This window comes from Hyperoodon ampullatus, assembly GCF_949752795.1.
Source record: "Hyperoodon ampullatus genome assembly, chromosome: 4".
Taxonomy (NCBI): Eukaryota; Metazoa; Chordata; class Mammalia; order Artiodactyla; family Ziphiidae; genus Hyperoodon; species Hyperoodon ampullatus.
This window is the reverse complement of record NC_136917.1, coordinates 126,735,587-126,760,184: the sequence shown is the minus strand read 5'-3', so window position 1 is coordinate 126,760,184 and position 24,598 is coordinate 126,735,587. Positions and strand designations below refer to the sequence as shown.

Sequence of the window (24,598 nt, the reverse complement as noted above, 5' to 3'; positions counted from 1 at the left end):
GGTCCTGAATTGAGATTTACAGTAATGTCATTTCTGGAATGTAAAAGCCGGTTATTTTCTAACTTGTCTACCCAGTGTTTTTTTCATAGACATTATTTTTACTTTAGATTGGATCTAAGAAACTTTCTTCTTTTGACAACTATGCCTTTAATATATTCAAATTACAAACGTAGTCTGAATCTTTCAACAATTCTTTTAGGATCTATTTGACTTGATTACTTATATTAGGTTGAAAACTCTAGCCATTTGCATATATCCACACACGCACTTAACACGCATATATCCAGTTTCCAATTTTTAAATTTTAAAACTGTTAAGTTTTTAGTTAATATTACAGGGAGATTAACAATGACTAGAGAAAGTAGGGCACGATAAGTGTGTTTCCTCCATATGAAGTCCTAATACTAGAAGCAAAAGTCATACGTTTGGAGGTTTTACACAGTCCTGTAAACATAGTTTCTATGGTCCCTGTCCACATGGCCTTCCTGCTCTGCCAGGATGAAGAATCCCGCTCTCCACATGCTGATGTGGTCAGACTAAGTGACTGCAGGAAAGGCACCTTCCTTAGTCAACCTTGTTGTCTGCCCTCTGTCCTTGAATCATAGTTACTGGTTTTATGGTCCAGTGCAAATAGTCTTGAACCCTACAGTAGAGACAAGACACCAGCATCGGATGCATCATAAACTGAGCAGTCAAGCCCCTCCCCCCCGCCCCCATACCACAGGGTTTCTTTTTGAGTGGCGATGAGCTATAAGTCAAAGCAATGAAAAGAGGACCTTCATTCTGACCTAGGGTGGGTGACACCTCAAAGGTGTTTCTTCTTTTCTTCCACAACTGGATGGGAAACCTTGGGACGGTTACTTGGACAGGCCACCTCTAAGTAGCAACAGAGGTGACACTCTCAGATGAAACACTGAACCCATGCTGTCAATGGCCGACCCCTAAATTCATCCCTCAGCCACGAGCTCCAGCCGGAACTCCCAGAAACCACAGGGTCCTTAATCCATTCCAGCAACAGCGCCAATTTTTGGATGCCAGAGAGGCCGGATGGCACCGGGGCTCGGGTTCCTGCCTCTTCCAGGCCGCACGCCGAAATCAACCGAGACGCAGGCTCGCTGCGACCCGTAGGGCCAGCGTTCCGCTCCCTCTGCCGACCTCACTGCGGGCGGGGCCGCCTCGAGGCAGCGGGGAAAGGCAGGCAGTGGAGGAAGAGACGCGGGAGGAGCGGTCTGCGCAGGCGCGCGGCGCCCCGCCTCCCCAGCGTCTGCTCCAGGGCGGGCGGCGCGGGCCCTCCCACTTTCGCCCGCGCCGCCTCACGGCCCCGGCCCTCGCTTCACCCCGACGCCCCGGCGTGCGCGTCCTCCCGCCGGCCTGCAGGCCCGGGGCCTCCGCCTGCCAGCCCGCCGCTGCTCTTCGCGGCCCCGGCTTGCGTTCACGCTGTCGCCCGGGCCGGCGCGGCCGCGGGCAACCGCTCCCCCTCCCACACCTACCCCGTCCCCTCCCCGCCTTTTCCGCCCTCGCGTCCCCCTCCCTCGGCCAGCCGCCGCTGCTCCAGATGAGGTGATGGCAACGGCCAACTTCGGCAAGATCCAGATCGGGATTTACGTGGAGATCAAGCGGAGCGATGGTGAGCCTCGTCGCCGCCCCTGCCGCCCGGGCCCCGCATTCGGGCGTGCACGGAGGGGACGCGGGCGCCTGCTGCCTCATTGATTACTCCGCCGCGCAGTGGGGGCGGGAAGGCGGCGGCGGCGGCGCTTTTGTGTGTGGCGTGTGTGCGAGTGAGGCCAGCTTGGGGTCCGCCCTGGGTGCCGCTGCAGTGCCGGGGCGGGGAGGGGCCCTTCGGGGGGCTGGGCCGGGGGAGGCCGGCGGGGAAGGGCCCTGGTGTAGCGGGCTGCGACTCTGGGGGCTTCGGGCGGGCGCGCTGGCGGGTCCCGGGCCGGGAGCCCTCGCGCCTCCCGCGATCTCCATCCTCCCCGGGGACGCCAGCCCGGGGGGTGGGGGCAGCGGGCTCCGTTAGGGTTGACCCAGCCTTGCGTCTCACCCCGGCCTTTTCATTTTCCGGCCTCATCTCTGCGGGGGTGGGGAGAGCGTGAAGACCAGAGATTTCAGTATTTAGGGAACCGACTGCTGGTTGCAGGCTGAGGTGGGGGAGAAAGGCCAACCCCGCTGGTTTAAAGTGTCTGGCTGTCACGTTTCTTCGTCTGTCGTTTCTCGAGCATGCCTCTTTCTTTTTTGCTAGTCCCTTCCTTGGAAGAAGAATGCGGAGCTTGTGCTCAGCCATGAATAAGGGTGCGGATATAAATGGGGAGAAGTATTCGATAAGCTTCTCAAAGGTGATGAGGCTGAAAGGGAAGGAGCGGGATGAACCTAGTCAGTGCGAGGCACTACTGAGAGGGTGGGGCTGGGGGACCGTCTGTTGATATTTTCACACCCTCCGGAGAGGTAACCTAGAGGAAAGTGTAAGACGAGGCACGGGCTTAATTAAAAGGAGAGAGAAAGCCCTAGGCTTCTGTATCTTTCTATAGGTTTCTCTTGGGGAAAATGTTTTATGTCACTAGCCAGCCAGGCTTGGAAATAATTTATATTGTAAAGGAGAAACCGCATGGAGGGGGATAAATTATTTTCTTTCAATACAAGCATTGAAGAAAGTAGAGGTGTGTAATATCGAGAGGTGTGCGGTGTTCCTTATACCGTACCTTTAATTTGTGGCTTATCGTTTAGCCTAGTCGGTGGTAACTGTCGCTGGTACATCCACACCCTCTTGGTTTCTACCAGGTTTGACCAAGTTATGTGAAGCTGAGATTGACTTTCATGTTATCTATGTGATGTATTGGAAGACCTTGTATAGCTGATGATTTTTTCCCCTTCGTTATATTTGACATAATTTGTGTTAACAACTGGAAGCATTATTATCCTGTATGTGAAAAGATGAATTATACCACTTAGAGCTTTAGAAGTGACCAGCAACACTAGTGGGAAAGAGATGTCTCTTGTACTTGGGTTGGGGTTTCTTTATATTTTCTCTTCAAATAACTTTTCTTAAGCAGTGCTGTTGACTGCAGTTTCTTTTTTAGGTAAATGCAGGTTCACCGTATACTAGCAAGAGTAGGGTTTATATGTTATTTTAATTTGGGGGGAGGGGCATAAAAATGAGTAAGTTCTTTACATTCTAAGCCTTTAACTATGATTATAGGTGTTACTGTAGAGTCTATCAGAAGTATGATATTTGAAAGGTTTGGATAATTTTATATTTTCTGGGGTAACACCTTTTTATTTAAACGTATCAGACTGGAAACAATTTTGGTTTGGGGGGGTGGTTCTAGGATAGAGGCTTTTAATACTGTTTCTGCCTTAACCTTCTGCCTGTACTAGAAACCCAGACATGTAAGAGCTTTGTGTTCTTACATAAGTGCAAGTAACCTAAAATCACATTTCAAAGCAGTTTGCCCTTGAGAAATAATGGAAATCATTACAATGTATATCATCTCAACTTATAGTCATGTACATATTTATGCTCCTCAGATACATGGTAGAGTTGAAGGTAACAGATAAGCAGAGAGCTTGAAAAGAAGGGAATGATCATTTGCATTGGGTGGTGGTGTTTTACAGTAGAAATTGATGTCTGGGAGACGCCCCCCAAGCTTTCCCTTTTTCACTTTAAAGAAGCTGTTTTGTTTCTTCCCATTTCTATAGCGTATGTGTTTTAGATAAAACAGTAGTGGTCATTGTAACAGAAATAAACTTTGTAGTTGGTTGAGCACGAATGTAATGCCTGAGACAGTGGAAACCACAGGATGAAGAAGGGCTGCTAGACTGCTGTTAACTGGTGACTTGATGTTTTTCTGCATGCTTGCTAATGGTGATCCTTGTCCTTGTTTCCGAGCATGCTTCTCCCATCCGTTATGTTATATTAAAAAATATATATTCCCAGGTAACTAAAGTAGACTTGTTACTCTCTTTCAATACCCTGCTCAAAACTAATCCCTGATAAGTCTTCATTGATTACTAAAGCTGGATGGCCAGTCAGCCACTGAATTCCTAAGTCATTAGGAGACTCGTGAGACAGCATATTTCCTTAAGTATTAATATTTGGGTACATTTTTCTTAATATTATGTTTTCACACTGACCAGACAAGGGGTAGTGTGGAGAACGCAATTGAGGGATGGCAGCCTCCCCGTGCCCACTTCAACCAGAGCCAGAGCATTAAGGAATTTTAAATTCCCTGAATTCATCTGTGTATCCAATCATGTTCCTAGCTGAGTTCCCTGTATTTAGTTTTTGAGCAAATCATTCATTATTGGATTTTGGTTTTCGAACATTATTTTCATTAACCATTAAGATGAAGTCTTACCTGGAAGGGAGACCCTTGCCTCTGTGCTTATCCTGTGAGCCACTTCCCTCTCTACCCCCCATGCCCACCACACCTCATACAGGCCTCTTATTCAAGACTCCCAGAGTTGTTTGAAACTGAGTGATCTGTGAAGGCTTGCTGACTTTTTTGGTATTCTAAGATAGAAGTGACAGAGGTTAGGCTTGGACTCCTCAGATTATCCCTAGCCACGGGAGATAACCTGGTGTGAAATTGGACTGCTTTCTGGAAGTGAACACTCATGTTTATTTTCTTGCATGTGTCTTCCTATTATCTTTCTGATTCAGTTTCTTTTTGTAATCTAATGACCCTGAAAACTGCATTCTTAACTGTTGTGTAACTAGGTAGTTTTCATTGGGAGATGCCCGCCCCCCCCAAAAAAGAAAACCACCGTGCACTGTTAAAACATTCCTTATTCGTTCTACAGTACCTGTGACTATTGTTTGCGGGCTGGGGGAGTGATGAGATACGTTTTGAATATTTCAAAGCTGCAGCTATGATGGGATTGTTCTTTGGGGTTTCTTAGTTGCAGGATTGATAAATGTGATCTGAAGAGAATCATACACTATTTCAACCAGACAGATCCTTGGAGATGATCTAGTTCTCATAGGTGTGGAAACTGAGTCCCAAGTCACTATAAATGACTTGTCTAGATTCATACACCTTCATACAGTGGCAGCCAGGAACCTGGCTTACATAGCATAGAAACCATACTATCAAGAACTGTGACAGTAGAGGAAGAATTCTCTATTATTTGGGAACCATATACAGCTTTCTACAGCCCAGTAAAGATGTAGGAAATTGCTTCTCACTCATGGGAAAGCCACTAGAGAGCAGTATTATAGAGCCCAATTGGAATGATCCAGTAAAAACTGTTATGGTATGTTTACTAGAAGGTCACAAAATTCAGAATTGTGGGAGAAAAAAGATTCCTGTGTCTTAATTAAATGCTGAAAAGAGTGCTTTAATTAAGCATCTGAAATCCAGAGGAAAGTGAATATTTGAAAGGACCCATCAGGAATCTTTGAGTTTGAGGCAGGCAATCTTTAGAAAAGATTTCAATGACTTAATTCTCTACCTACTTTGCCACATATATTCTTCTGCTAGTTCATCTTTACATGTCGTTATATAGGCTTTTGGAGAACAGACTGAATTTAGGTAATAAAAATGAACCACATAACAATATAGTTCCTTTTGGTACAGTTATGTGATTTTGATTATGAAGTGGGTAGAATGGAGGAAATTGTGGACTAGTGATTTCTTTTTACATGGTGATTAGCATGATGATGGTTCTATATATATATATATATATATATATATATATATATATATATATGTGTGTTTAGGTCTTCATAGTTTTCCAAATAGTTATCTAATTGAATCCTCACATAAACCCTGTGAGGTGAGTAGGGTAGGGGGTGGCAGATTCATTGTTTTATAGGTGAAGAATCTGAGGTTGGATTACTTGCAAGATCACATGGTTAATAAGAGGCATAGCCTGGACCAAAAACAAAGTCCCTTTACTCCTAGCTCTCTTCAAATGCTGGCACATGTTTGCTGATGATGGTATGAAGTTGATCACTTTGTGTACTTTGATTTTCTTTTTTTTTTCTTTTTTGAGATATGAAAGCCCCTTTTGCTCAGATAACCTACAATTAATAATGTTGCTTAAATTTGCCCTATTGGAGAGATCAAATCGATGTCTGATATTTTATTAACTATAAGCATTAGGATTCAGCAATCTAAGGCTTTAAAGCCCTTTTCTATAGTCAATCACTTGTTGCTTCCAGAACTACCACAGAAAGAAATCTATATTCATTGCCTAGTCACTTGATTCTTATGACAGAAATTTTGGAACTGTGGGGAAAGGCATGTTAACAAGGTTAACTTGTTTGTGTGTCAAAAATCTAGAGAAAATAGCAAAGAGCCAGTTAAGCTTGTGTCCCTTCAAATAGGGAAGGAGGCACAAGTTTGGAAAATCCAGAAAAAGATTCCTTGAGAGCTCATCCAGACCCATTCTTTCTAGTCACAAGTATACTTGTCGTTAATATTACATTAATTTTTTGCAAGGCTTAATTTTTGGAATTAACCACCAACCTTGCTTTTAACAGCTCTATCCTGTAACCTAAAATAATCTTTTAAGGTGTTTGTTTGTTTTGATATTGTAGTTTTGAGCTTGAGAATAGATAAAATTTTTAAGCCCTGAGTAAAACTAATTTTCGCTTTTCTGGTCCAATTGTGGAGCAATTGTGGGAAGGTTGCTCTTCTATCACACACCAGCTCTTTTAATTAAAGTAGTACTAATGGTATTGTACTGCCTAAGTGAAAATAGACATTAGAACCTCACCATATTAAATATTTAAGTGCTTGATTACACATAGTGTATGTTGTGCCATGTACGAGAACTAAATACAAGTTCATGGTGATTGGGATTTGTCTGGTGAAAACTTATGCAAAATGAAATGGAGTATCATTTCATTGTTGGTTAACCTTAAGTTTAACTTTTTGCTTCTATCTCCCAAGAGTAAAATGAGGGGAGAGGTGTCCCTTTTAAAAGTTGTGCTTCTAGATCTAGTCCTGGGCTTTCCCATTTTGGGTACTGCTTGTTTTTCTCACTACCTACCTACTGCAATCAAGCTTGCAGTTCAAATGGGCATTTATTAGGGTGTGAGAGTATTTTGGTGTATAGACCTTAAGTGTTTATGTCATATCACAAAATAATGTGATCTCATAATTCTCTGTTTTCTTATTATAGAGTTAATTAAGTATACTTTTGTTAACAGTCTGTTAAATATAGGTCATTCTGATGCATGTTGGAGATACAAAAAAGAATAAGATACACGCACTTCCTGCCCTCAGAAATACATGATTGATAACATAGTATGATTAGTACTGATAGAACTATGCCATTCTGTGTGTACATCATTACCACTTACCTTTTTAGGTTTAGACTCTTAAGACTCTTGAAGTTATGAGTCTTCTGGATGGAAAATACATGTCATACATGCTGTCCTTTTCACCTCCTTTTCCCATGACCAATATCCATTATCTCTCGTGGCATGCCTTCCTGATAAACCCATATATTCAGTCTCAGAATTCTTCTTAAAAGACAGCACCACCAGTCCTGGTAGGCCTTGTCACTCAATTGAAATTGGCATCATTTGTCATTACTGGCCTATTTTCTGTTCTCTAATACTCATTTGAGTTTTCACTTTATAACTTTTAACCTTTGTTTTGATACTTAAAGGAATAAGGTTTATTCCATTTTAAATTTCTGGCAGACCAGTCCCTGGCAGCAGATTCCTCTCTAGATATCCTTTGTTGGGGTGCTTGTAAACGCAGGGACGAAGGAAGCAGATAGAGCCAGCTGATGGTGCTTCTGTGTAATTTGGGAACAGCCTCTTCACACAGTGTGGCCAAGGGACTATGAGAACCAGGCACCTCCCTGGGCTATATTTTACTTACTTTCAAAGACTTTTTCTCCAGGTTTTTATTGGTTTTGGCATTAATTTTAACCAGATTTCACCTATATAAAATTTTTTAAAGGAAGGGTTGGATCAGGATGGGATACACTTCTGGTGAAATTTGTTGAGTGTCTACATTATGCAAAGAATGACCCCTTTGATTAGAACTCTTGGCCAGGAGCTATCTACTCAGCCTCGTCCAGATAACTTGTATCTTCCATACTGCCACTTGAGTTTTGTTTCTTTCTTAAAAAGTGAATCCAGGTGTTAATCTTGATACCTGAAGGGATTTAACATTTGTGTCCTTTATAAGTCAGTTGCTTTGCTAAATCCAGTATCTCGTTTGACTTTCATGACAACCCTATAATGTAGACAGTATCTTCCCATTTTACAAGAGAAACCCTGTGCTCAAGTGTATAAACTACTGTAAAGTGTTTAAGCCTCATGAAGGAGCATTTTAGATATTTACATTATATATATTGGTCAAGGCTATGTGGTAAGTGTATTTTTGGAATGTGGGATATGGATATATTTAGAGAACATATTGGATAAATGTTATGGGAGTTCTGTTTCTAGCCTGGGTAGGATTAGTGTAGTGGTTCACAGCCCTGACTGCTTATTAGAATCACCTGTGGGGCTTTGGAAACAAACAACCAAACATAAACAACTCCCCACCTATCACTACCGGTATCTGGGTCCTTTGCCTAGAGATTCTATTTTAATTGGTCTGATATGGAGCCAGGGCCTCAGTATTTTATTTTAAGACACCCCATACGCTGGTGAAACTTAACTTCACACACTGGTGATTTCAGTGTGCACCCAGGGTTGTGATCCATTATTTTAGAAAAAGTAGCATCTCCTAACAGTAATCTGACAAAGCCTCATGGCAAGTGAAGTTTTAATGATGGGAGGAAGATGACCAGTAGATTGCCTTGGGGGGAAGGAAGCATTCTAGGCCTGTGGCACAACATGTGAACTGCAAATGGAGGGCTGTCAGGTAAAGGGCATTTAAAACAGGCATACCAGAGGGTGATAGATGAGGAAAGGAAGGAAGGAGGAGTAATCTGGGACACCTTATTAAAGACTTGGCAACGAAGGTAAGGTAAGGCATCTTGGAATTAATTTCTAGGACACTTGGAAACTACTGTAGACTTAATCTCCTAAGAGCAGTAATAGGAGTTAGCTAGTGATTAGTGATAGATTAGAGGGAGAGTAGTACTGAAAATGAGAGCTAGAAAGGATAAGATTGCATTAGTCAAGGAGGGTAAGCAGTGGTTAAGGAACAGATGAAATACAGAACACTGTAAAAAGAATTGATGCTATAGTCAATATATCACTTGTGCTGAATAAAGGGCAGATGTGTTGAAAGGAATAGACTTAACATTTGGGAAGGCTGAGTGTCGGTTATAAAATTTCTTCAATCTGTTTAATCAAGCTAATCCTATTCACGAATACAGCCTAGAGGACTGCAGAGCCAGTGTACAATGTGCTATCAAAGAGCATCCAACTCAAGACTGTTCATAGTTTTTGCCATTAGTATCTTAAAAATAAGTGAGCCTAAGGTATGAGTCACTTCCAATAAATGTTTATATGTAGATCAGGAATTTACTTAAGCTGTAACGCTTTGCCTACTTAAGAAGACTCAGTTACAGTATATTAGCCAAGACCCTCTCAGAACTCCTAGAAGAGAATGGGAAGGAAAAACAGTACTTAAAGGATCTGGCTTCGGCTCTTTAAGGGATGGAGTGTTTTGATTCTTAAAATGTACCTGCTCTCCTTTACTTCTCCTTTGCTCTTATTTTTGGCCTATTTTTTTCTGCCCTGGCTTTTGCCTTCCCTTTTCATCCTCAAGATTCTGAATGTCATTTCAGCATTTAGAATCTCTTAACTACTATTTGCAATTTAGGACTTAAAAATGGGTAAGCAAAGGATGAGTAGATAGAGCCCAGTGGATTTTTAGGGCAGTGAAATTATTCCTTATACTGTAATGGTGAATACATGTTGTAAATTTGTCAAAACTCAAAGAAGATACACCACCAAGAATGCACTCTAATGTAAAATATGTACTTTGAGTATTAATGACATGTCAGTATAGGTTCGTTGATTGTAATAAGTGTACCCTGTGTGGGATGTTGATAGTATGGGAGGCTGTGGGTATGTGGGGACAAGGGATATATGGGAATTTTCTGTACCTTCTGTCTAATTTTGCCACGAACCTAAAACTGCTCTTAAAAAACATCTACTTTTAAAAGGGAGGGAGGTATGCAAACTTCGGGCGTTAAAAGTCAGAGCTACTCTCTAAATAATGGACCAACTAGTGACAAGAATTTATAATATTTTACGAATCAGGATCAACCCAGTAGGGTTGCAGTTAAGGTAAATTTTTGCTCCTCATTTTTGTTATCCTTAGTCTGTTGGCCAATATGAGATACTTAGGGTTTGCTGACAAAATTTTTAAATGAGCTGTAGTGCAATGAGAGGATTCAGATAAGCTTAGCAACTTTACCTCCATCTCTTTACTTTGGCCCATGGACATTTTGAGTTTATAGCTCAAATAGCATGACAAATGTCCAAGCATTGTATTAGAAGCTTCATCCTTGAAATTGACCAGGGTTTAATTTAAACAAGAGTTTACCTGTTCTAGTTAAACTATAGGTAATTCTTGATGTAAGATATGCATATGAAATCTAATTATGTCATCCTATGAAAAGTGAGTTGGGAACGCAAACAGCATTAAATTTTGCGGGGTGGGGAAGGTAGTATTTTTAAGCCTGTAGTTTACTATGGACTGCTAAAGGGAAATGGATATAGTGATTTACCTATATGGTTTTTAGGAAATTAGAACCAATTTGAGGCCCTAATTAATGAGGTAAGTCTTAGAATTTAGCCACAGACAGCTCTCTGATGAAATACTGCTATTGGTCAAAACTTGCTTATATTTCTACAGTGAGGAAATTGACTTGTCCAAGGTCATACATAAAGTCGCAAATATGACATCAGAACATAGATTATCTGCCTCTAAAGTCCTGTACATTCTAATTCCTTTAGAGTTCTTTGTGTACTATGAATGTTCCAGGCATTGGAAGTCAGGTCATTAATTAAATAATACTTTCTTTTTTTTTCTATAGTATAGATTGCCTTCAGGTGTTTTTATTAATCCAGCTAGCATTTGCAGCATGACCATTATTATGAGTCCCTTCATCTGATGCCTTTGAGGGAATAGGTATAGGACTTTCCCCTAGAATAGGCTACTTTGTCAGTTACAACAGAATATTAAATAGCTATTGTACTCAGTGCAGGTACTCTGGCTATATAATTTCTTTTGAAAAAAAAGTTCTAGGGACTTTCTTGGTGGTCCAGTGGTTAAGATGCTGTGCTTCCAGTGCAAGGGGCATGGGTTCGATCCCTGGTCGGGGGACTAAGATCCTACATGCCACGCGGCCAAAAAAAAAAAAAAAAAAAGTTCTAGACTATTCGAGTCTGTCTGCGTTGCCTAAGTTTAGGCCCTCGCTCCCAGATTTTCCAAAGTTTGGACAAGTACATACGCTAGCATGTGAAAGAATGCTTCTTATTAGATGAGCAACTTTATTGTCAGGAAAATACAATATTAGACCTACTTGCTAGGAGTCCACTGGTATTATTGATTAATTGGGGCGCCTGTCTAGATTCAGTGATCTTTATTTTTATGAAACTGTTCTTTGAAATTGTTTTGGGATAATATGTGTGTTGCATTTTTACAAATTGTTTTCCAGTTATAGGTGATATCGAGAGTTGATTACAATATGGCCCTAGACGTTGGGATGTATGTAGTTTTATTGAGTGATACACATCAGAAAGTCTACAAACAATAAATGCTGGAGAGGGTGTGGAGAAAAGGGAACCCTCCTACACTATTGGTGGGAATGTAAATTGGTGCAGCCACTATGGAAAACAGTATGGAGGTTCCTTAAAAACTAAAAATTAACACAACATTGTAAATCAACTATACTTCATTTAAAAAAAACAAAATGAAACTGAAAGTAGAGTTACCATATGACCCAGCAATCCCACTCCTGTGCGTATATCCAGAAAAGGCAAAAACTCTAACTTGATGCATCCCAGTGTTCATAGCAGCACTATTTACAATAGCCAAGACATGGAAGCAATCTAAAGTGTCCATAAACAGATGAATGGTCAAAGAAGTTGTGTGTGTGTGTGTGTGTGTGTGTGTGTGTGTGTGTGTGTGTGTATGTACACACAGAATGGAATATTAATCAGCCATAAAAGAGAATGAAATATTGCCATTTGCAGCAACTTGGATGGACCTAGAAATTAACATACTGGGCAATTCCCTGGTGGTCCAGTGGTTGGGACTCAGTGCTTTCACTCCGTTGTCCTGGGTTCAATCCCTGGTTGGGGAACTAAGATACCACAAGCCATGCGGCACAGCCAAAAAAAGAAATAATCATACTAAATGAAGTAAGTCAGACAGAGAAAGACAAATATTATATGATATCACTTATATGTGGAATCTAAAAACCAACACAAATGAACTTATTTACAGACTCACAGACATAGGTAAAACTTATGGTTACCACAGGGGAAGGTAGGGGGAGGATAAATTAGGTGTATGGGATTAACAGAAACACATCACTATATATAAAATAGATAAACGACAAGGATTTACTGTATAGCACAGTGAACTATATTCAATGTCTTGTAATAAGCTATGATGGGAAAGAATCTGAAAAAGAATATATATGTATGTATAACAGAATCACTTTGCTGTATACCTGAAACTAGCACAATGTTGTAAATCACCTATAGTTAACAAGAAAAGAAAAATTCTTGGTGTAAAACTAAAATGTCACTACGGTTTAAAAAAAAAAAAAAGAGTGATACATTTCTTGTAACCTTACATGCCCTTTCGGGTTTAATTAAGAGCCATTTCTTAACGAAATTAAAATTAAATAAAACTTATTTTCCTCCTACCACTCATACCTTTCCTTCTTAATCTATGCAGTTGCATCCTTATCTCTCCATTTTCTAAATGTTGGTGTTCTTCAGGGCTTGGTCCTAACCCTGCAGTACTTCTTGCACAGTATTCTCTCTGGGTGAACTAAATGCTTCTCTTCACCTCAGGCTAGTTGAAGACACATTCTGTTTGTATGTCTAATGAATTACTAATTATCTCCACTTGGATAGCTCATAAATACCTCAAATACAGCATGTCCAAAATTGAACCCATTCCCCATTCCCCAAATCTATTCCTTCAGTATCTCTCATTACTTTCATTCACCGTGTTACCCCAGTCAGAAACCTAGATGTCTTCCTTGACTCCTTGTTCTGTCTTGACCTCGTTTCTTCTCATCAGGTTCTCTTCACTGCTCAAGTACCTCTTCAGTCCTTACATTTTCCCATCCCTCTACTATACTTTGGTCAGGCTAGCATTATGTCTCATCTGTACTGCTGCAGCAAATTCCTAATAAATTCTTAAGGTCTCTCTACCTTTGGTTGATTACTCTTTCAGAATAACCTTTCAAACATGGTCACCTGCTTAAAACTTTCTGATAACTTCCTTTACCTCTCTTACCCTTTGGATAAAAAAAAACCCAGCTCTGTAACATAGGTTACTGTAGACCCTGAACAATCTGACTTTCCTCTCCAGTCTCATTTCTTGCCACTTACCTGAGGCACTCCAGACACTGAGCTCTTATAACTTGTACCTAACCTATCTAACTGCTGTTGCTTTTTTGTGTATGTTAAACACTTCATCCTTCTTTGATTCCTAGACCAGGATGGGTCCCCTGCTTTATGTTCTCTGAGTCCCCTCTATTTACTCTGTCAGAACACTCATGGGACAGTATTATGTGTTTAATTGTCTCTGGTCAGACTCAAGTTTCATCATATCCCCAGTGCCTAGCAGAGGATCTCTACACCCTTAATAAATTATCTGTTTGCTGAACCAGTGATTAAATGAATATCTAGCTGTGCTATTCTTTCACTACTCTGTCTATTCAAATTTTGACATTCTGGTAAAAATTGATTTGTGTTCATCCTCCAGGCATCAAAAGTATGACATAACAAAGTATGTGTCATTGCTTTTAACGTATACTTTCTTTTTTAAATTTAATTACCTGTTTTGAGTAGCAACGTGTGTAAATGTGTACCTTTTCCCTACAGACGGCATATTGTACACACTGGTGCTTCTTAATTTTATTTTCACTTAATAATAACAACAATATCTTAGAGATCCTTTCAGTACATAAATAACAGTCTCATTCTTTTTCTTTTTTTTAAATTTTTATTTTATATTGGGAGTATAGTTGATTAACAATGTTGTGTTAGTTTCAGGTGTACAGCAGAGTGTTTCAGTTATACATGTACATGTATTATTCTTTTTCAAATTCTTTCCCCATTTAGGTTATTACAGAATATTAAACAGAGTTCCTTGTACTATACAGTAGGTCCTTGTTGGTTATCTATTTTAAATATAGCAGTGTGTACATGTCAATCCCAAACTCCCAATCTGTCCCTCCCCCGCTTCCTCCCTGGTAACCGTAAATTCGCTCTCTAAGTCTGTGAGTTTGTTTCTGTTTTGTAAATAAGTTCATTTCTATCATTTTTTTAGATTCTGCATATAAGCGATATCATATGATATTTGTCTTTATCTGACTTACTTCACTTACTCATTCTTTTTCATAGCTGCATTTTATTAGTGATTATATATACCACAATTAAGATTATGCCCATTCTTTAGCTACTGTACAGCTAGTACTGTACTGAATAATCTTGAGCTTATGTCATTTTTTACATACATGACTACATCTGTAGGATAAAGTCCTAGAAGGAGAATTGCTGGGTCAGAGAATTGTACATTTTAAATTTTGGTAGATCTTGCCAGTTTGCTTCTATAGAGAGTGTGTGAATTTACCTTCCTATCTGCAGAAGTGCCTGTTTCCTCATATCCTTGTCCATACAGTGTACAAACATACGTTTTTGAGGTTAGCTTGGATTATGAAGTTCATACTGTGCCTATAGAATGTTTGTTTTTTTTTTTTTCCTTAAGTTAAATGGCCCTTAAAAGATAACAGGTTTGGGCTTCCCTGGTGGCGCAGTGGTTGAGAGTCCGCTTGCCGATGCAGAGGACACGGGTTCATGCCTCGGTCTGGGAAGATCCCACATGCCGCGGAGCGGCTGGGCCCGTGAGCCATGGCCGCTGAGCCTGCGCGTCCGGAGCCTGTGCTCCGCAACGGGAGAGGCCACAACAGTGAGAGGCCCGCGTACCGCAAAAAAAAGAATCTGCCTGCCAATGCAGGGGACACGGGTTCAAGCCCTGGTCCGGGAAGATCCCATGTGCCGCGGGGCAACTAAGCCCCTGCGCCACAGCTACTGAGCCTGCACTCTAGAGCCCAGATGCTGCAACTACTGAAAGCCCTCGCGCCTAAAGCCCGTGCTCCGCAAGAAAGAGAAGCCACCACAGTGAGAAGCCCGTGCACTGCAGCGAAGAGGAGCCCCAGCTCGCTGCTACTAGAGAAAGCCTGCATGCAGCAACGAAGACCCAACGCAGCCAAAAATAAATAAGTAAATTTATTAAAAAAAAAAATAACAGGTTTAATTTTTAAAGTGTTTATGAGGTCTGGACATATAATGAAAAACATTCAAGTTCTAGTGTGTGATTATGAGAAGAAAGTGATTTTTTTAATTAAAAAATTTGAAAAATGGACATTATAGTTTTTTTTTTTTTTTTTTTTTACGGTACGCGGGCCTCTCACTATTGCGGGCTCTCCCGTTGCGGAGCACAGGCTCCGGACGCACAGGCTCAGCGGCCATGGCTCATGGGCCCAGCTGCTCCGCGGCATGTGGGATCCTCCCAGATCAGGGCACGAACCCGCGTCCCCTGCACCGGCAGGCGGACTCTCAACCACTTCGCCACCAGAGAAGCCCACATTATAGTTTTTAACCTAATAAACTTGAACAGCCTTACTAAATAATAGTTTAGATTGGGAGCTTTGAGACTCTGAATACAGTTAAATAGTTTATGCTAATGAAGTACTTGCCTGTATTTCTGTCAGTTTGTACTTAGTTAACTCCCTTAAGTAAATTGTCTCGCTATTGAGGGCAGAATCAATAAACTTAATCTCTGTAGAGACAGAAAGTAGATTAGTGATTGCTTATGATTGTTAGTGATTATTGGAGGAAGGGGAGGGTAATAGCTCAAGGATAACAGTGTCTTTTTGAGGTGATTAAAATGTTATAAAATTGACTATGGTAATGGCTATAAATATCTGAATATGCTAAAAACATTAAATTGTATGCTTTAAGCGATGAATTGTATGTTATGTGAGTTATACCTCAATAAAGTTTTTTTTTAAACCTTTTCTTAGGCCAAAATGGTGAATTGTTACTTAAATTTGCATTATTATTGGTAAAGGTGAAGTTTTTTTTTTTTTTTTTTTTTTGCTAATTGTAATCTCCTCCTGTTTCTAAAATGGTTTTCTTGGGCTTGATCGTACTGTGTTATATGAGTTCTCTTCTTTTTGAACTATTCTTCTTAATCTCCTAAATTCATGCTCCTTATCAACTTCTTAAATGTTAATGTTTCCCAGAGTTCTGTTATTGGTCATCTCCTATTTCCCTGTGTTCTTTTTAGTTAGTTACCTTTTTCAAAAAACTGAGATGTAATTCACATAGCGTAAAATTCACCCTTTTTAGGCAACAAAACAAAAGTAAACAAGTGGGACTACATCAAACTAAAAACCTTCTGCACAGCAAAAGAAAGCATCAACAAAATGAAAAGACAACCTACGGAACGGGAGAAAATATTTACAAACCATATATCTGATAAGGATTTAATATCCAAAATATTTAAAGAATTTAATAGCAAAAAATAAATCTGTTTAAAAAATGAGCCAAGGATTTGAACAGACGTTTTCCTAAAGAAGACATCTGTATAGATGGCCAACAGGTACATGAAAAGATGTTCAGTATCACTAATTATTAGGGAAATGCAAATCAAAACTACAATGAGATATCACCTTACCTGTTAGCATGACTATTATCAAAAAGTCAAGAAATAAGTGTTGGTGAGGATGTAGAAAAAAGGAAACCCTCGTGTACTGTTGGTGGGAATGTAAATTGGTGTGGCCACTATGGAAAACAGTATGGAGGTTCCTTAAAAAATTAAAAATAAAACTACCATATGATCTAGCAATTCTACTTCTGTGTATTTGTTGGAAGGAAACAAAATTCTATCTCAAAAAAAATATCTGTATCCCTATGTTCATTGCAACTTTTTACAATAGCCAAGACATGGAATCAACTAAAGTGTCCATCAGTGGTTGGATGGATAAAGAAGATACAAGGTGTGTGTGTGTATATACATAATACACAATGGAATATTACTCCACCGTAAAAAAAGAATGAAGTCTTGCCTTTTAGTATATGTGCTGCCGAAGCGAGCTGAAGTCTTGCCTTTTGCAACAACATGGATGGACCTTGAGGGCGCTATGTGAAGTGAAATAAGACAGTGAAAGACAAATACCATATGATCTCACTTATATGTGAAATCTAAAAACAAAACAAAGCAAAAAACCAAACTCAGGTGCCTAAAACAGATTGGTAGTTGCTAGAAGTGGGAGGTGGTGGGGAATGAGGGGGTAGGTGAAGGGGGAGAAGGGAATCAAAAGGTACAAACTTACAGTTATTCAATAAATGTCATAGGATATAATGTACAGCATGGTGACTATAGTTAATAATACTGTATTGTATATTTGAAAGTTGCTAAGACTGTAGATTTAAAAGTTCTCATCACAAGAAAAAAAATTTGTAGCTGTGTGTGGTGATGGATGTCAACTTATTGTGGTGATCATATCACAATATATACAGATCATTATGTTGTACACCTGAAACTAATATAGTGTTATATATCAATTATATCTCCGTAAAGAAAAGGAAAAAAATTAAATTCCAGATGAGGGGAAAAAATTCGCCTTTTTAAAGGGTACAATTCAGTGATTTTAAGTATATTCCCAAAGTTGTGTGACTATTATCACTGATTTCAGAACATTTGCATCGCTCCAAAAAGAAACCCATACCCATTAGCAGTCACTCTGCATTCCTCCTTCACTCCAGCCCCTAACATCTACTAATCAACTTTCTGTCTTTATGGATTTGCATGTTCTGGACATTACATATAGGTGGAACCATACGATATGTTACCTTTAATGTCTAACTTCTTTCACTTAGCATAGTCTGTGCTCAGAGTTTATCCATGTTGTAGCATGTTTCAGTATTTTATTCTTTTCTGTGCCTGAATAACAAACCATTTTACTTATTCATTCATCAGTTGATATTTGAGTTGTTTACAGTTTTTTTTGCTATTGTGAGTAGCATTCACCTATAAATTTTTGTGTGGACGTATGTTTTTTAGTTTCCTTGGGTGTATATATATATACCTAGGAGTGGAATTGCTGGGTCATGTGGTAACTCTATGTTTAACATTTTGAGGAAGTGTCATACTGTTTTCCATGGCTACACCATTTTACACTCTAACCAATAATATTTGAGGGTTCCAGTTTCTCCACATCCTTGCCAAAACTTGTTACTGTCTTTTATTATAGCTATTCTCATGGGTGTGAATGTGCTTACTAGCCATTTGTATATCTTCTTTAGAGAAACGTCTCCTCAAATTCTTTGCCCATTTAAAAAATTAGGTTATTTATCTTTTTATTGTTGAGCTGTAAAAATTCTTTAAATATTCTGGAAACTGTTTTATATGCATTGCAGATATTTTCACCCATTGCACGGGTTGTCTTTTCTCTTTCTTGATTAGTATCCTTTGAAGCACAACAGTTTTTAATTTTGATGAAGTCCAATTTATCGTTCTTTTCTTTTGTTGCTCTGCTTTTGTTATATCTAAGAAACCATTGCCTAATTCAAAATGTGATCTACTTTTATGTCCTTTTACCTCTGTAGTCCTTTCCATGACCTATATCACCTAAAATATTTACATATGTTCTTCCTTGATCCTAACACCCATTCTTGACCTTTGAACATAGAGAGCAGATTATTTTAGCATTGTTAGCAAGTATACTGCAGTTTTTTGATACAGGATTAATAAGGCTTTGGGATGTATTGGAATCCTAGTTGTGAAGTCATCTGTCTTTGTTACAAGAGTTGAAGGGTTCCTATTATATGTGTAGGTGTGCATATGTAGTATAATATGTCTGGGATTTAGAGGAACCATAGTAAGACAGCACAAAATCAGGCATAGAGAGCTACGTGGGAAGTAGAGTTTAAACTTGAATTACGGTAAAGATGATTTATTTTGGTTTGGTTTCTTTCATGATCATATCCTCAATATTATTTTAAAACAGATCAATGGCATGTAGTTCAGTTTATTAAAAACCCTTCCAGCTATACTAAATTGTCTGGGAAAAGAGGAAAATAAATTCATAAGAAGGTATTTCTTTTTAAAAAGAGAATGTAAAAACCGCGTAAAATTACATCTGCATACATACTGAAGTTAAATATGGATGAATTGATATGATATCTGGGATTTGCTTCAAAGTAATACAGTCGTGGTGGGAGGAATGGCAGTAGGATTGGCCATGTGTTAAAATTAATGAAACTAAATGAAGAGTATTTGGTATTTATAGTATGTTTGTAATTTTCATAATAGATTTAAAATTTTTAAATAAAAACTTTTTAAAATGCCCCCTCAAACCTAATCTTTCTCTTTAGTTTCAGATCCACCTTCTAGATACTACCACATGGATTTCCTGCTGGTATTTCTAACTAAACTCATCAAAATGGAATCCATTGCCTTTATCTCCAGATTTCTACATTTTTGTGTTCCTTATATTGGTTAATAGAAGCACCATATACCTGGTTTCCCAAGATAGAAACTTCAGACATTGCCAACTTCCCTAATTCCTTGAAGATTTTTGCTCCTGACTCACTGTTATTCTCTCCTACCCTATTCCTATCATATTTTTTGGTAATTGCATCATTCCTATATAGATGATCTTTCTAGTACCCTCTCCTCTCAGTTCTTTGAATTGCTTTCCTCCCTCCCTCCTTCACTCCCTCTCTCCTTCCCTCCCTCCCCCTTGCCCCCCCCTTCCTTCCTTCTTTCCAGTGATCTTACCCTTGGCCTTAATTAGCACACTATATTCCTGACATCTTCATAATCTCAGTTTCATGCATCCCAGTTTTCAGTCACCATTCTGTCTTTCCAGCGTATTCCCTCTAGTCTCCTGACTCCACTAATCTTTTGACTCCACCAGGATTTATAATCCTACTACTTTTTATTGTTCCTATCTTTCCCTCATGAACTCACTTTCTAATAAACCCTCCCTTATATGTGTAACTTATACTCCCTTGCCCCCTCTCTTGATCGGCAAAACCTCAGATCACTCCCTTCTACATGTTTTAAACCTCCTTGCCCTTTCTAGGTTGTCTGAAAATGACTGGAGGGAAAAAATCATAATTATGCTACTGGTCACAATTTAAATTCATGGCTACTTTCCTTGAATGAGCAATCATATCTCTAGCCCATTCACTCTTTCCTAGCTAACTTTTGTCATAAAATCCTTAGTGTTTATTTACTCACCCACACTCTCAGCAGATGACCTTGCTTCCCTTTTCCCCACTGAGAAATATAAGCAATCAGAAAAGAACTTTTACAAATCTGCTGTATCTAACCAAGTACCAGTATCTGCACCTGTAAATCTGCCTTCCTTACTTTGCCATGGATAAACTTTTTCTGTTCCCATTTTAGGCCAATTTCCTTTACTTGTTCACTAGATCCTATGCCTTTTCACCTGTCCAAAATTACTACTTCATCAGTTCTCTCTTTGTGCTGTATCTATCTATCTATCTATCTTTTTTTTTTTTTTTTTTTTTTTTTTTGTGGTACGCGGGCCTCTCACTGTTGTGGCCTCTCCCGCTGCGGAGCACAGGCTCCAGACGCGCAGGCCCAGTGTCCATAGCTCACGGGCCCAGCCGCTCCGTGGCACGTGGGATTTTCCCGGAGCGGGGCACGAACCCGTGTTCCCTGCATCGGCAGGCAGACTCTCAACCACTGCGCCACCAGGGAAGCCCAATATTTTCTTTTTTACTGAATTATTTCCATCAGCATATTGGAATGTTATTTCTCTCATCTGAAAAAGTGATAACTCTTAATCGCACTTTCACTTTTAGACATTGCTTTTGTTTCACTTGATCTGTTAACGGCATTTGACACAGTTGATTCATTCTCTCTTCCTTGAAATACCTTCTTCACTTGACTTTTAAGACTTTACTCTTTGGATTTTTCTTATTTTCTCTGGCAACTTCTCGATCTTCTTTGCTGGTATCTCATTAACTCTCTGACTCTATACATTGAAGACCAGGATGTCTACCCTCATTCTCTTGGTGATCACATCCACTTTCCTTGCCTAAAGTACTGTCTATATCAGTGTTTTTCAGACCTTTTTTTCATTATTGCCCTTCTCCAAAGAGCTGTTTTAAATTTTTTCCCCTAATCACACTGTCCCATGAAACTTTGATACTACATATACTCTGTATTTGTTTATGTGTTATGTGCTTCTATGACTCTACTTTTCTTTGTATACCTTTTGCTCTAGCCACACTGAATTTGCTATTCCACATTTTACCTTAGTGGTAAAAGGGTTTAAAGGAGTGATTATCTGTTCTCTTAATCCACATTGGCCAGGCATTAAAAGTAGAAATTTCCCTGGGTTAGAGCCGCTACCATCATAGGTTTCCATAGTAGAGTGGAGCAGAGATTGGTTGTGATGACAGATTCCTGGGAGAAGTAGTGACATTGCAATCATGGATTGAGATTTTGGCACAGGACGGGGAATGTACCTTGTTTATCTTTGTATTCCTACTTCCTGATTATGTCCTCTACCATTTGAAAGAGGACACATTAGTCTGCATACGCTGCTATAACAAATAATGTTATAATGCTTTATAATGTTATAGTGTTAACTAATGTTATAATGTTACAATGTTTTATAATGTTTTTGGCAGCTTTCTGAGTTATGTTTAAATTTTGTTAATAAATATATGCACAGATCTACATTACCTGGGTTACTGCTGTTGGAAACGGTTGAAAAACATTCCAAAATATCCCTAGCTCTTGTTAGGATGTATTTAAGCATAACAGAAGATGATATGTACATGTAGATATAAAAAGTTCCCAGAATAATGCAGCTGTACTGGTATGGAATTCCCTTTTGAGTAAATAGGAATTTAAGCCAGAGAGCAATTAGATAGCATTGCTCAATATATGCAGCAGGTATTTGTGAAAAGTAGTTCTTCAAAACTTTGGATTAGTTCTTGCTTCGGGAGCATGTATCCTAAAAGACTTTGGACTGTCAGCAACATGTTATTTTAACACCACCACTATAAAACTTTGCAAGTCTTTTATTGTTAAACAAATGAATAAAGGTGTATTTTGGATATTCTGTCACCTAGGAGAATGATCTTTTAATTAAAATGTATTGAGATATATTTAGTTATTAAACTTTAGTTCATAAACTTAATGAAGTTTTTTTAAGTGCTGTTTTCTAAGGTTGGTTTGTTTGTTTACATTTTCACTAATTCAGCTAGAACCCTAATCAGATAACTTATGATTTTAGAAATTCAGTTTTTATGTTTTCTTTACTAGTGGTTTTGGACACTTTTTAAACCCTCTCTTCCCCCAACCCCAAATATGCATAATAATATCAGGAAACTACAGTGATTTAATACTTTTTAATGGGATCATGGCCCCTTTGTGACATTTTTTTATTATCCGTGTAGGTAAATAAGGATGGAAATTTTCTTAAAAGCTGCATGATGGGCCCTTCTAAATGATAATTTTACCCAAATTGTTAGCGTGCAGTGTGGTTCAATCATTGCTGTAAAAACCCAACAAGATCTGAAATTCCCTGTCGGCCCAGAGAAACTGGGCAGTATTGAATTTTCACATCCTTTTTCAAAACAATGGACATACGAGTTAAGACTTTGAAAATTTGTAGTTTGTTTACAGTATTAATGACGTTTGTCCCATTTTTAAGTTGTATTTTCTTCGTGAAAATTCTTAGCCGTACCATTCCCATTTTTCAGAATTCCAGCTTTGTATTTAAAGTGTAAGAAAGGAAATGCTAAAACTTTTAAATTTAGTTATAAACAGTAACATCTTAAATGTGATAAACCAAAACAAAAAGGTCTCTATGTTTGGCAAAGTCACATTCCCCAGGGATTTACTAAACAGCAACAGCACTGTTAACCACTGTCAGCTGAGGCATTATTTGTGCCCTTCTCTAATGGCTCCTTGTTCCACCAGAGCTGTTGAAGAAGGTGTGACGCTTACATAGTCCTCGTTAAGGATTCTTTTCATCACTGCTTAGATTAGCTAACAAAACCTGGATATCAGAGTTTGGGAGTGTGACTTCTACTGGATCTGCTGTAATGATCTCTGAAAAATCACCAGATTATTGTCTGTCCTCATTTATTGGTCAGTGGCATATAGGAACATTGACATTTACTGTTGTAGAGAATATAAATAATAAATTATAAACAGCTTTGAGGTAGCTGGCAAGACAAAAAATAACGTATGAATATTACTGTGTATTTAACATTTTTCATTTTCCAAAGAATGCTCGTAGTAACATCCTTTGATTGTCATATTCTACTTTAAAGCAGCATTGTGGAAATCTCCATTTTTCCCAATTTTTTCCCATTGGAATATCTTCATGTTCCTGAAGGAGCATCCTTTTAATAAGTTGAAGAAAGGAATTGTATGTTTTAAAAGACAGCTTTAAAACAAACCTCCTTAGACAACAAACGTTAATTAACGTAATACATTTTGCTATGACTCTACTTGGAAAGATGCACTCAAATTTGCATTCTACACTGGCACTGGTTCTTATAACTATACAGTTGATTTATTTTACTGGAATCAATATTTTATACAAAATTTAAGAAATAATAAGAAGCCTATTTAAGATGGATTTTAATCACATGATACGAAGTTTCAAGAGTTTTGAGGTTAGTGTGTTTTAAGAAAATTTATCAGGATTCTCTTCTGGTAGGAACTGACTTGCAAGAAAGTGCTTCTTTCAGATATTTATTTACCAACTACTTTGACTTGAGTAAGCATATGTATTTTACTCACCCTCTGGAAGCAACATCATGCCAAGCACTTGTTCTGAATGTGTGATTTTATAATTCAGAGTAATATTTAATTTTTTGTTCTTCCTAGTATGGATGTTTATACTTTTCCTCTTAGTCCCTGTTTGCAGAGAGGAGAAAAGTAGTTTTTCTTACCGTTTTTTAAAAAGTCAGTAAAAAAAAAAAAAAAAAGCCTTTCAAATTATGCAGTGGTGTTCTGATTGAAAACTGAGGTTAGTAAATGTTTTATCAAGAATAGATATACTAGGGCTTCCCTGGTGGCGCAGTGGTTAAGAGTCCGCCTGCCGATGCAGGGGACACAGGTTCGTGCCCCGGTCCGGGAAGGTCCCACATGCCGCGGAGCGGCTAGGCCCGTGAGCCATGGCCGCTGAGCCTGCGCGTCCGGAGCCTGTTTTCCGCAACGGGAGAGGCCACAACAGTGAGAGGCCCGTGTACCGCAAAAAAAAAAAAAAAAAAAAAAAAAAAAAAGAATAGATATACTAGAGAACTATTTAATTTATTAGCATATAATCTAGATTTGTTTTCCTTGCATGGCTATGTGCACATGAATGACCAGTGACTACTGGTTTATCCAAAGTTTGTGTAAAAATTTTTAAT

At 39.0% G+C, this 24,598-nt stretch overlaps 1 protein-coding gene across 4 annotated transcripts in view; it reads left to right on the top strand.

Annotated features, from left to right (window-relative positions):
• Nucleotides 1–1,563: 1,563 nt before the first annotated feature.
• Nucleotides 1,564–24,598, top strand: part of KIF2A (kinesin family member 2A) — a gene marked incomplete at its 5' end in the record, with an annotated part of 68,782 nt that continues 45,747 nt past the window's right edge. For all 4 annotated transcript variants that reach the window (XM_079702352.1, XM_079702350.1, XM_079702351.1 and 1 more), the window contains one exon: nt 1,564–1,627. In XM_079702352.1, coding sequence (XP_079558478.1) covers nt 1,564–1,627 — 64 coding nt within the window. The remainder of the gene's footprint in view (nt 1,628–24,598) is intronic.